This window comes from Palaemon carinicauda, chromosome 4 (genome assembly GCF_036898095.1).
Source record: "Palaemon carinicauda isolate YSFRI2023 chromosome 4, ASM3689809v2, whole genome shotgun sequence".
NCBI lineage: Eukaryota > Metazoa > Arthropoda > Malacostraca > Decapoda > Palaemonidae > Palaemon > Palaemon carinicauda.
Genome location: NC_090728.1, coordinates 85187030 through 85199909, shown reverse-complemented (window position 1 = coordinate 85199909; position 12880 = coordinate 85187030). Strand labels below are relative to the sequence as shown.

Here is a 12880-nt window from a genome sequence, read left to right as displayed (position 1 = left end):
TACGGTGACGTATCTATACGAAAGGGAGGGCCGCCCAATGCCACATTCAGTGTTAGGGTTGCCAGGTTTTCTAAATGAGAAAAGGCCAACTTTTAAATAACGGAAGCTTTAAAAGGCCAACCCATTAGTAGAAAAGGCCAAATATATAGTATTTAGGGCACGCCTTTTTTTCATATTACTAAAGGCCAACCAATTTTTTAAAAGGCCAAATTTGAGGGTATTTGGTCAGAAAAAAAGGCCAAACTGGCAACCTGTTCAGTGTTCCTAGATATGGGGATTTATCCCTAGATTTGGGTATTTTGCATGTCTGATGGGGATATTCCTTACACATTTTTATGAAGAAAAAAAGATGAGTAAACATTTATATTGTTGCAATTAGTTTACTTGCATTTATATGAAGTATAGTGAGTAATTTCTCTATTAGTAAAGCTTACATGATCAGAAGAAGGTATAATTGTGGAAATGGGGATTTTTTGGTTCTTTTGGGGATTTTTTATTATGAGTTTTCGGGATTTTTAGACTAACCAATGCCACATTTCTAACCACAGTTGTGTTAAGCAAGGTTCTCACTTGTGTTTTGTGAAAGTTTCGCGTTTTAATTGACTATTTTCGTCTATTTTCCTCCTTCGTTTATTAGTCAGTATTTGTAAGTATATCACGTATTCTATATTATGTAATTTACATTGTCAGTTTATTTTTTTATTTCTTTTATTTCAGAGAACGTAAAACTGATAAGCAGTTTACGATCCACCCTCTTTACTGAAACGAAACCCCGATTTCATCATATTACGGATCATTATTCATTGTGTAATTTGTAATTTTGAAAAAAAAGAATTCTTGATTATCTTGTAACATCAAACACATGCCATAATTAATCATCTTGAATAACTATTAGGCTAAATTTAGTCCTGAACTAATAGTTTGGTGCTAATCTGTTACTCGTGTTTATCCAGAAACAGTATCCAAAATATAGCCTAATATTTCATGTTCTTTAGCCCATAGGAAAGCCTAATTAAATGCTACATTAATAGGCTAATAGATATAATCTGATTCCATGGGAGGCCTAACTCGATTAAGCTTAGATTCGGCTACTTTCGACCTAGCGGTCACTTGTCTTCAGCCTAATAGGATAAGAATTACGTAAGTTGTTCTTCAGCTTAATTAACCAATCGTAAAATTAATGCCAGATTAATAGGCCTTAGATAGGTCATGTGGAAGATGGATAGCCTAGGCTATTTTTGTTTTCTTGGCTAATTTCTATAGGCCACCTTATACGTCGACTTTCAGGTTTTATTTTAGATTAACCTTTTTTCGCAAAACGATTTTAAACGCCCTATTTCAATTAATCATTAGTAGTACACTATTTTGAACCCATAAATGAGTCGCTTGGTTCCTATTAACCATGATAATATAAGAAATTGTTCAATTTACCGCCCTAAATTTTCTTAGTTCGTTTTGATCTGAACCATGCCACGGGGAACTCCTCACCTTGTTGGTCGTTGAGGTGTTAATTTGCTTTTATCGGCATCCGCTTTTAAGCTTTATACTTTTCCTATGTCCTGCCTTTCTGTCTTCCATTTTGCGGAGGAACCCTGTATTGATCCTATGTTCATATTGCAGCCGCAGAGTTTCGCCTATGCAAGTGTAGCCTAAGAGAGTTTGTTTTTCCCGCAAGCCAGTGGTACGTTTGTAGATTGTTGGGTCACTGGGCCTGCCGTTCCAAGGAAAATGAGAATCCTTCCTATCCGTATCCGTCGTCACCCACATTCATACGTGTATTAACGAGTATGTTGGTCAACAAACTAATAGTAATTATTCAATCACTAGCCTTTGCGCAGCCGTGGCTTGATTCGCTCGCAAATAAACATTATATTACTGCTCTTCTGTTCTGGCAAGTGGTACGTGATGTGCTACGATCGTTACTCGAGTTGGGAAGTAGTTTGACTGACAAAAATTTTGTGTCCCAGTTACCCACACTACTCGAGACTGTAATGCACTGTTGACTGGTCTGTGTAACATCCCTTTGTTGGAGACTGGTTAATTTATAGTTGAAACCCAGGCGTGGTTTTGTACATTAGAAATTCATTTTATTTTATTAACTTTTCCTATGCGTTTCAAATGAATCTTAGCTTAATTTCTATTGAAAAAAAGACAAGTAATTTCAGAGATACAGAATCCCATTAGAGAATGACAAGAATTGAGGACCACCATAGAAAAATAGGTTTCGGAGCTTTTGTATATCAGCGGCAGTTCCTCACGCTTTCATTAAAAATGGACATCAACTAACCTAAACTTTCCCCCCTAACCTAACCTACAAGCCGTGTCCTTACCTACTTACCTAACATGGGGAGCTAACGCCCCCCGAGACACACCTTCGCTGCCGTATTCTAAGTTAGACATAATAATACTTCCAGTTGGCCGCTATCATACATACACCCCTGGGTTTCATTGGTAGGATTGCCATCAAATCCAACTTCACCCACCTAACCTAACCTAGGAGATCAGGTCCTCCTTGCATACGTGATACAGTAGTTGAAGCCTCCCTGGCAGCTCCCCCCTTCCCTAACCTCACCTACAATGCTATAAGACTCTCCCCCCCCCAAAAAAAAAGAAAGCAATTTGGGTGTTTTTTTTGTCATCCCACTCTGACTTCTAATAGAATTAGAAGCAGATGCAACACATGAACATACACTGCCGGGGTCTAAGCGATGTCAGGCAGGGTAGCCGGTCGAGACTTCGGTGTACCCCCAAAGCCAAATGGGAAGGCAACCGTGCTTACTCCATTTAAAATGGGAAAAGAGCATGTTAAAAGAAGCAGATGTATAGTTTATATATGACATATCTGTTTTCATGTTATTGTTTTTAAAATATTTTATTGTTAATTTGTTCTCATATCGTTTATTTCCTTATTTCCTTTCCTCACTGGGCTATTTTTCCTTGTTGAAGCCCTTGGGCTTATAGCATCTTGCCTTTCCAACTAGAACTAGGGTTGTAGCTTGGCTTGTAATAGTAATAGGTTTGGGATCAATCATTTCTAATTAGTCTGCGTGATGCCTAGGATCTCCTAGTAAGTCAGTGTGTGGGAGATAGAGGAGACTAGCGGTGATTAAAAATTATGAGTGAAATTATCCTCTTGGTATTTTGGTATGAGAATGAAGTGGAAGAAATACTCTTGGAATTTTTTTCAGATAAGTTATATTCTCCCTCTTATGTGGATAGTTTGAATAAAGTCCCAAGGTGAAGATTACTTTATCAAGGGGAAATAGGTTAGGCCCACAAAAATGTATTCAAAAGCTCCAGTTAAATTAGGGTTAGGCCATTTAGAGCACTGTCTTGTAAACTATGCTCATTAATTTGAACTAAGAAAATTCTGTACATTGTAATATTTAAAACTGCTTAGTAAGGGAATTGGATAAACTATATAGCATTTGCATAATTTTCAATATTTAACTTAGCCGGTGATTATAATAGCTGCAGCTCTGCTGCTCGACAGAAAACTCTACGGAAAAAATCCGCCAGCGATCGCTATGCAGGTAGGGGGTGTACTTCAACAGCGCCATCTGTCGTCCAAGTACCCAGTACTCATTGTAAACAAAGAACTCAATTTTCTCTCTGTCGTGCTACCGGCAAGACCTACTAATTCGCTGTTGCTAACTGGATTTGTTTTCACAACTATTTGGTGAAGTACACTATTCTAGTTTTGAGCTTTCGCTGTGCAGGCTTTCTCTTCAATAAATCCTTGCATTCTTTTTTTGATATCGGATTATTTGTTGATGACTTTGGATAGTTTTTGAATTCCCCTTTGACCAATTCAAAATGGCTGACCCTTCTCAAGTCCCAAAATTCAGGAAGTGTAATGCTAGGGACTGTTCAAGGCGTCTTCCGAAGGCCTCTATCGATCCTCACACCGTTTGTTCCAATTGTCGGGATAAAACCTGTCAATTGGAAGATCGATGTGAGGAATGCGTTGGGCTTTCAGAATTCGATTTTATCGAATTCCAAAAATATACACGTAGGCTAGAGAGAGATAGAGTCAGGAGAAGTTCATCTCGTTCTGTTGATTTTTCCTCTCCTCATGCCCCACAACCTATTCCTTCCCCTGTAGTGGTTGCTCCTAATCCCCCTTCTGGCACTCAGGAACCTTCGATGGCTGATATGATGCGTGCCATCCAAGCTCTGGGTGAGAGAGTTGAGTCCCTGGCTAGTGACCGTAACCAGCTCATGGCGGACGTCAAGGAGCTGAAGTGTAAAAGTGCAGTGGGAAGTGATAAAGTGAGTGATAGTGTTGTGGATAGTGTTGCGCTTGAGGGTTCGTCTGTTCGTGCCTGTCGTCCTCCTAGTCCGGGACCTCTTGCAAGCTCCCAAGTCCAGGGGAGAAGCAATGTCGTACGACCAATGGGTTCGAGAGGCTTTAATCAGCGAACAGACGTTCCCTCCGTTGTTTCGGGCGTATCTACCCAAGATCGCCCCACCCACACAAAGACGAGAGAGCCCATTTATTCCTCGTCTGCGGAAGAGGTTTCTCGCAAGAAACCATGGACCAAGGTCTCACGACCACTTAAGCGCAAGTCGGTCCCTTCCGCGCAAGTCCAACGGCCCAGTTGTAGCCACTGGGTCAGTTCGGACTCGCTGCAGTCTTCCGATGACTGCTCACCTCCTAAGAGAGGCAAAGCGGTACTGCCTCAGGCAGTTACACCGTCTGTCGCCGCACCTGCTCCTGCAGACCCTAAGTGGTCTTTGCTGCAGACCATGCAGTCCCAATTAACGTCTCTGATGCAGGACTTTCGTGCGGAGAAGGTTGCTGCTGCACCAGCCTCTTGCCTACAACCAACCACACACTCGGTTGTGCGTCCTGTGGACGCTGAGGCGACCTTCTTGCGCACTCCAGCTGAGAGAGTCCCGCCACCCATGCGTTCCAGTGTGCCCTGCCAGCCGCATGTTGACGTTCAGCGACGCACGGAGCCTTCCGTTGACGTTCGCGAGGTACAACAACCGTCAGAGTTGTTTTGTTTTGACGCGGTGCGTCAACCTCCGCAACCCAGTGTGGTTGCCACTGCTCACCCTCATCAGATTAGACAGTCTGGAGTAGACGCTGTGCGTCCCCGCGCTGCTATGGTTGTTGCCAGCTCACAGACTGGGCAACAGTTCCATGACGTTGCGTCCGGTTCAGTCACGCGTGCACCCGTGCGACCGGACTCAGCTAACCAGCCGTTACCTACTCCATTGCCGCTTCCTCCTCAATACTCGGATGATGGACTTTCTGAGGATGATGATGCGGCACACGTTGATGAACCACATTCGGACCTTGACGAGCCTAAGTCCACGCAACCCTCTTTGGACTTTAGAAAAGTTCTTGCTCTGTTCAAAGAGATGTTTCCGGACCAGTTTGTGTCTGTGGCTCCGCGCTCTCCTCCGTCAGAGTTTGTATTAGGTACGCCGTCATCCTCGCCTGCCTTTACTAGACTCGTCCTCGCACGCTCGTCCAAGAGAGCCTTACGAGTGATAGGAGAATGGATGCAGTCCAAAAAGAGTCTAGGGAAGACAGCCTTTACGTTTCCCCCTGCTAGACTCTCTTCCAGATCGAGCGTCTGGTATGCCACGGGAGAAGTTCTCGGCTTGGGAGTTCCTGCCTCTGCCCAGGGCGACTTCTCAAGTCTTGTAGACTCTCCCCGCAGGCTAGCCATGAGACGCTCTAAGATATGTTGGTCATCTTCGGACCTAGACCACCTGTTGAAAGGGATATTTAGAGCCTTCGAGGTCTTCAACTTTTTAGACTGGTGTCTGGGAGCTTTGAGCAGGGAGATCTCCCCGACAGAGAAGGAAACTTCCTTGCTCATCATGTCCTGCATGGACAAGGCCATACGTGACGGGTCTAATGAGCTTGCTGCATCGTTCGTATCCGGAGTCCTCAAGAAGCGTGAGAACCTTTGCTCTTTCCTGTCAGCTGGAGTGACACCTTGTCAAAGATCCGAACTTCTGTTTGCTCCTCTTCTCTAAGTGCCTTTTTCCAGAGGACTTGATTAAGGAGATTGCTGCTTCTTTGATACAGAAGGACACTCATGACCTGGTTGCGTCCTCTGCCCGCAAAGCCACCCCTTTGCCTACCTTGTCAGCTAGACCAAGGATGGACACTCCAGCGTCCCGATTTATTCCGCCCTTTCGTGGCAGAGCCTCCAGCAGAGGAGGTGCTCGTGCCGAAGGGAGACGTGGGAAGAAGAAAGGAACCAAGTCCTTTAAAGGCAGAGTCTGACTGCCAACTTCTTCAGACAGCAGTGGGAGCCAGACTCAAGAACTTCTGGCAGACCTGGGAGAAGAGAGGCGCAGATGCACAATCTGTGAAGTTGCTCAGAGAGGGGTACAAGATCCCGTTTGTACGAAAACCCCCTCTAGCAACGTCTCCCATCGATCTCTCTCCCAGGTACAGAGAGGAAGACAAGAGACGAGCATTGAAACAGGAGGTGTCTCTCTTACTAGAAAAGGGAGCGGTAGTCAAAGTCCTGGACCATCAAACCCCGGGCTTCTACAACCGTCTCTTCTTAGTGGCAAAGAAGACGGGAGGGTGGAGGCCGGTGCTAGACGTCAGTGCGCTGAATGTCTTTGTCACAAAGCAGACGTTCTCCATGGAGACCACAAAGTCCGTTCTAGCAGCGGTCAGAAGGGAAGACTGGATGGTCTCTTTAGACCTAAGGGACGCATACTTCCACGTCCCCATCCACCCAGACTCCCAACCTTTTCTGAGATTTGTTTACGAAAAGGTTGTCTACCAGTTTCAAGCCCTGTGCTTTGGCCTAAGCACAGCTCCTCTTGTGTTTACGAGGCTGATGAGGAATGTAGCCAAATTCCTTCATTTAGCGGACATCCGAGCCTCCCTCTATTTGGACGACTGGCTTCTAAGAGCTTCTTCCAGTCGTCGCTGTCTGAAGGATCTAAAGTGGACTCTAGATCTGACCAAGGAATTGGGTCTCCTTGTCAATATGGAAAAGTCTCAAGTGGTCCCATCCCAAACTATTGTGTATTTAGGGATGGAGATTCACAGTCTAGCTTTTCGGGCTTTTCCGTCGGCCCCCAGAACAAGTCAAGCCCTGTTATGCATCCAGAACATGCTGAAGAAGGAACTATGTTCAGTCAGGCAGTGGATGAGTCTGATAGGGACACTATCATCCCTGGAACAGTTCGTATCATTAGGAAGACTACACCTCCGTCCTCTTCAATATCACCTAGCTGTTTACTGGAAAAAGGACAAGACGCTAGAAGCGGTCTCGATCCCCATTTCCGAGAAGATGAAGTCTTCCCTGACTTGGTGGAAGGACAGTATCAGCCTCAGAGAGGGTCAGCCCCTGGCTGTTCAGACTCCCAACCACGTTCTCTTCTCGGACGCATCGGACACAGGCTGGGGCGCGACATTGGACGGTCGGGAATGCTCGGGAACTTGGAACTCGAGTCAAAGGACAATGCATATCAACTGCAAGGAGCTACTGGCAGTTCATCTGGCCTTGAAAAGCTTCAAGTCTCTCCTTCAAGGCAAAGTGGTGGAGGTGAACTCGGACAACACCACGGCTTTGGCGTACATCTCCAAGCAAGGAGGGACCCACTCTATGACGTTGTACGAGATCGCAAGGGACCTCCTCACCTGGTCAAAAGGTCTAAACATTTCACTAGTAACGAGGTTCATCCAAGGCAACTTGAATGTCATGGCAGATTGCCTCAGTCGGAAGGGACAAATCATTCCAACAGAATGGACCCTACACAAGGATGTGTGCAAGAGACTTTGGGCCACATGGGGCCAGCCAACCATAGATCTCTTCGCAACCTCGATGACCAAGAGGCTCCCAATATATTGCTCACCAATCCCGGACCCAGCAGCAGTTCATATAGATGCCTTTCTCCTAGATTGGTCACATCTAGACCTATATGCATTCCCCCCGTTCAAGATTGTCAACAAGGTACTGCAGAAGTTCTCCTCTCACGAAGGGACAAGGTTGACGTTAGTTGCTCCCCTCTGGCCCGCGAGAGAATGGTTCACCGAGGTACTTCGATGGCTAGTGGACGTTCCCAGAACTCTTCCTCTAAGGGTGGACCTTCTACGTCAGCCACACGTAAAGAAGGTACACCAAGGCCTCCACGCTCTTCGTCTGACTGCCTTCAGACTATCGAAAGACTCTCGAGAGCTAGAGGCTTTTCGAAGGAGGCAGCCAGGGCGATTGCTAGAGCAAGGAGGACATCCACCCTTAGAGTCTACCAATCGAAGTGGGAAGTCTTCCGAAACTGGTGCAAGTCAGTATCGGTATCCTCGACCAGTACCTCTGTAACTCAAATAGCTGACTTCCTTTTATACCTGAGGAAAGAACGATCTCTTTCAGCTCCCACTATCAAGGGTTACAGAAGCATGTTGGCATCAGTCTTCCGTCACAGAGGCTTAGATCTTTCCAACAACAAAGATCTACAGGACCTCCTTAAGTCTTTTGAGACCACGAAGGAGCGTCGTTTGGCTACACCTGGTTGGAATTTAGACGTGGTACTAAGATTCCTCATGTCAGAAAGGTTCGAGCCGCTACAATCAGCCTCCTTTAAAGATCTCACTTTAAAGACTCTTTTCCTGGTTTGCTTAGCCACAGCTAAAAGAGTCAGTGAGATTCACGCCTTCAGCAGGAACATCGGATTTTCATCTGAAACGGCTACATGTTCTCTACAACTTGGTTTTCTAGCCAAAAACGAGCTACCTTCTCGTCCTTGGCCGAAATCGTTCGATATTCCAAGCCTATCAAATATGGTTGGAAATGAACTAGAAAGAGTCTTATGCCCTGTGAGAGCTCTTAAGTTCTATTTAAGACGAACTAAACCTTTACGAGGACAGTCAGAAGCTTTATGGTGTTCAGTTAAGAAACCATCTTTGCCTATGTCAAAGAATGCTTTATCCTATTTTATCAGACTGTTAATACGAGAAGCTCATTCACATCTGAGTGAGGAAGACCAAGCTTTGCTGAAGGTAAGGACACATGAAGTTAGAGCTGTCACAACTTCAGTGGCCTTTAAACAAAATAGATCTCTGCGAAGTATAATGGACGCAACCTATTGGAGAAGCAAGTCAGTGTTCGCGTCTTTTTATCTTAAGGATGTCCAGTCTCTTTACGAGAACTGCTACACTCTGGGACCATTCGTAGCAGCGAGTGCAGTAGTGGGTGAGGGCTCAACCACTACAATCCCCTAATTCCATAACCTTTTTAATCTTTCTCTTGAAATGTTTTTATTGTTGTTTTTGGGTTGTCCGGAAGGCTAAGAAGCCTTTCGCATCCTGGTTGATTTGGCGGGTGGTCAAATTCTTTTCTTGAGAAGCGCCTAGATTAGAGGTTTTGATGAGGTCCTGTGGTATGGGTTGCAACCCTTCATACTTCAGATCCTAGGGGTCGCTCAGCATCCTAAGAGGATCGCGAGGCTCCGTAAGGAAGACGTACTTAAAAAGGCAGAGTAATTGTTCAAGTCGACTTCCTTACCAGGTACCTATTTATTTTATTTTTGTTATTTTGATAACTTCTAAAATGAAATAAAAAATCCTTAGCTCATAATAATGTAAACATATATTGCTGGTCTCTACCCATCCCCCTGGGTGTGAATCAGCTATTATAATCACCGGCTAAGTTAAATATTGAAAAATGTTATTTTGATAATAAAATAAATTTTTGAATATACTTACCCGGTGATTATAAATTAAAGGACCCTCCCTTCCTCCCCAATAGAGACGCAGTGGACCGAGGAGAAAATTGAGTTCTTTGTTTACAATGAGTACTGGGTACTTGGACGACAGATGGCGCTGTTGAAGTACATCCCCTACCTGCATAGCGATCGCTGGCGGATTTTTTCCGTAGAGTTTTCTGTCGAGCAGCAGAGCTGCAGCTATTATAATCACCGGGTAAGTATATTCAAAAATTTATTTTATTATCAAAATAAAATTTTTCATAAGTGATATGTAATACAAGTGCACCACCATATCTTTCTTGAGACTTTACAAGATATTGTAATCTTATGGTTTTTGGTGATTTTCCGCAGTTAGTAGTGGAATAATTTGATTAGCACAAGGTAATTGACATAAAGTACTGTATTTACAGATGTATAATGTTATTAACAACTGCTTTTTGTACTTTCCAGATTAATAAAATCAAGATGGCTGGTATGCCCGATAGAGGTTACCTACAGAATGTTTTTAACCAGTAAGTATTCTAGTGTATGTTTTTAAAAGGGTCGGCTACAGTGTAACTTACAGTATTAGAATTCATTTTAAGAATATCCTTCGTCTACTGTTTGTGAGAATTATGGACGGTCTTTTTCATTGCTCATAATTCAAGTAATATAAATGGTTTAACGAATCTTCTGTAAAAACTACAGAGATTGTTATTTGTTCTGACATGAATACAACCATCGTTCTTTACATAGGAGTGGATAACAGCACAACTTGGAACACAGCAAGAAAAACTTTTAACGAGGTGTCAACAATCAGTTCGGTTGTTACCGGTGGTTAGCGGGGAAGCAACACCCCAGCTTAATCACTACAACCCCACTTCAATTTTAACTGTGGTTGAGAGCATACATTCTCTTCTATGCTCCTGGAATTGGCCTTGAAAACTTAATCTATTTCTTTTCGTAGGTGTGAGTGGTGTGTGAACTTTGAGGTTGCTGACATGTCTGTAATGTAGACGGATCCTCATCTAATATGCCCGATAGTGAGGTGGTGAAACCTTTCTCCCTTGGGGAGTCCACATCCCAAGATGCTTTGCATCTCTTGTGGCTTTCCTTTGTATTTTCGGGTTCCTGATGAAGGATAGGCCACCGGAGGTGTTGGTTTGTAGGATCAGCAGGACATTGCTTCTGTTCCTGCAGGAATTGGCTTCTGCACTTCCCCCTCTAGAGCTGACAGGAGGGAGTCCGTCTTTCCTTGGTCTCTTGCCCGTCCGAGGATCTGCTGCGGGCTTTCATCCTCTGCAGTAGATCCTCTCCCACCCGAGGATCTGCGGGGTAGCGTTCAGGCGAGTGTTCCCCCAGAGCAAGGACAGGGTCATCCCTCTGAGCCCACCGACCCTTTGGGGACGGAAGACGCCCTCGAAAGTACGAGCGGTTGTCCTCGCTTAGGAGTTCATCTTCCCAGGTAACCCAGAAGCACTTTCACGATCTAAAACAGATTTTAAACAGGATGTCAGAACTGAAGGAAGTTCTGATTCCTCCCTTTGAGTACCAGAATTCCATTTTAGCTTGGTAGTACTACTAGCATCATCTTTTATAAGGGATAAGTTTAACCTTGAAGATGACAGATCTACCCCTGTTTGTGATGCCTCCATATCAGGTTGGGGAGTGACTGGGGAAAAGTAGCATCTGCTTTGAGTCTGAAGTCAACAGGAGATGGAGTTGCATATTAAATGCCTCAAACTCGTGCCGGCGTTCAAGGTTTTACTTGAGTTCGAATCTCTTGTAACAGAAATAGATGGTTCTCCATACTGGTTGATGTGATAATCAGCACATAAATTTGAAAGATTCATTTAAATGGATCATAACTTTCATGTCAAGATTTATTATTTCACTACTTATATGATATACATTGGTTTCCCTCATCCATCACCTTTTATTGTGGTTTCTTACATTCCGTCCCGCCTGGACTTGTAAGTTCAATCCTTTTATTGGTGAGAATGCCATTGTGTTTGGACTTGCTTTGCTAACATTCGGATGAGCATCTCTTCAGATGAAATCCGAATTAAAGCCTAACAACATTAACTTTATTACAAAAGGAGTAGGGAAGTTGTATTGCCATTAAAGTGTCCAATGACTTTGATGTTGGCAGTCACTGGGAGACCCAGGCCATCATGCTTCAAAGAAGCAATACAGTGTAAGAATTGAAATACCTTGTATTGTAACTAATTTTATGAAAATTGTTTTGTGAAAACTGAATGTAGGATTGTAGTGTTTGTCTCGCAGAGCAATTACAAAAAGTAACAGGCATGAAATATTAGGAGAAACCTGTTTAGCTAGGATTTATTTTTTAATCTACTAAAATTTACTTCCTTTTCTAAAAATCCTATATTGATTGTGTTAAAGTGATTTAGTAGAGAATCGTAGACTGAATAAATTCTTAACCCTAGCATTCATCATGAGAATGTTTCTCGTAATTGTCTACATTAGTGTATTTAGATTAAGACTAGGGTATCAAAATATCTTTTTTGCTTCAAATTAGTAACAATATAACTTTGATTCAGATCCTATTACTTTTTTTATCAAGTTATGAATACTGTACCCAGAAAAAAGGTAAAACAACTGGAAATTATCATGTACAATAGTAATAGTAGCAAGTTTAGTGTAAAACTCAATGATTTAAAGATTTGACTAGTAACATAGAAATTACTTTGCACTCTTGTATGTAGGTTTTGAAAAGGTCTTCAAAAATGTATTTTAAATTAGATTGATAGTACAGTACAAAAAGCCTTTATATCTACTTCGTGATTTTATTTTTTCAATTTCATTTTGTATTTGAACTTTAGTATAATTGTCAGGTAGAGTATTGATTTTAAATATTACATCACTTATTCCTCAGATGCAGTGCTAAAAAAAAAAAAATAACTAAATTGCAAAACTGCAGAATGAAATATCAGCTACCGAAGTTTATCAAGTAGACTTAGCAAGTCAGTAAATTGCTTATTACTCTTTTATGCATCCATAAAATATTGTGTGCTGCTTATTTAAAGAATGTTTTGGGGAGAAATCAGTGTTGTGATGTCTTGTATAAGTTAACTGTATGCAGATATCAAACCTTGTTATGCAAGTTACTGTATGGAAATACAGGCTTTTGTTGTCAGTTTTTTTTTTTTTTTATGAAAAGTTGAGAATACTGTTGGAAGAATTC

General features: G+C 42.9%; 1 protein-coding gene across 2 annotated transcripts in view; it reads left to right on the top strand.

Annotated features, from left to right (window-relative positions):
• The first annotated feature begins 524 nt into the window (after positions 1–524).
• The window catches only part of LOC137640040 (programmed cell death protein 6-like), an 82573-nt gene continuing 70217 nt past the window's right edge, over positions 525–12880 (top strand). For both annotated transcript variants that reach the window (XM_068372417.1, XM_068372418.1), the window contains exons 1-2: positions 525–646; positions 10144–10205. In XM_068372417.1, the coding sequence (XP_068228518.1) occupies positions 10159–10205 (47 nt within the window). In that variant the 5' untranslated portion in view covers positions 525–646; positions 10144–10158. The remainder of the gene's footprint in view (positions 647–10143; positions 10206–12880) is intronic.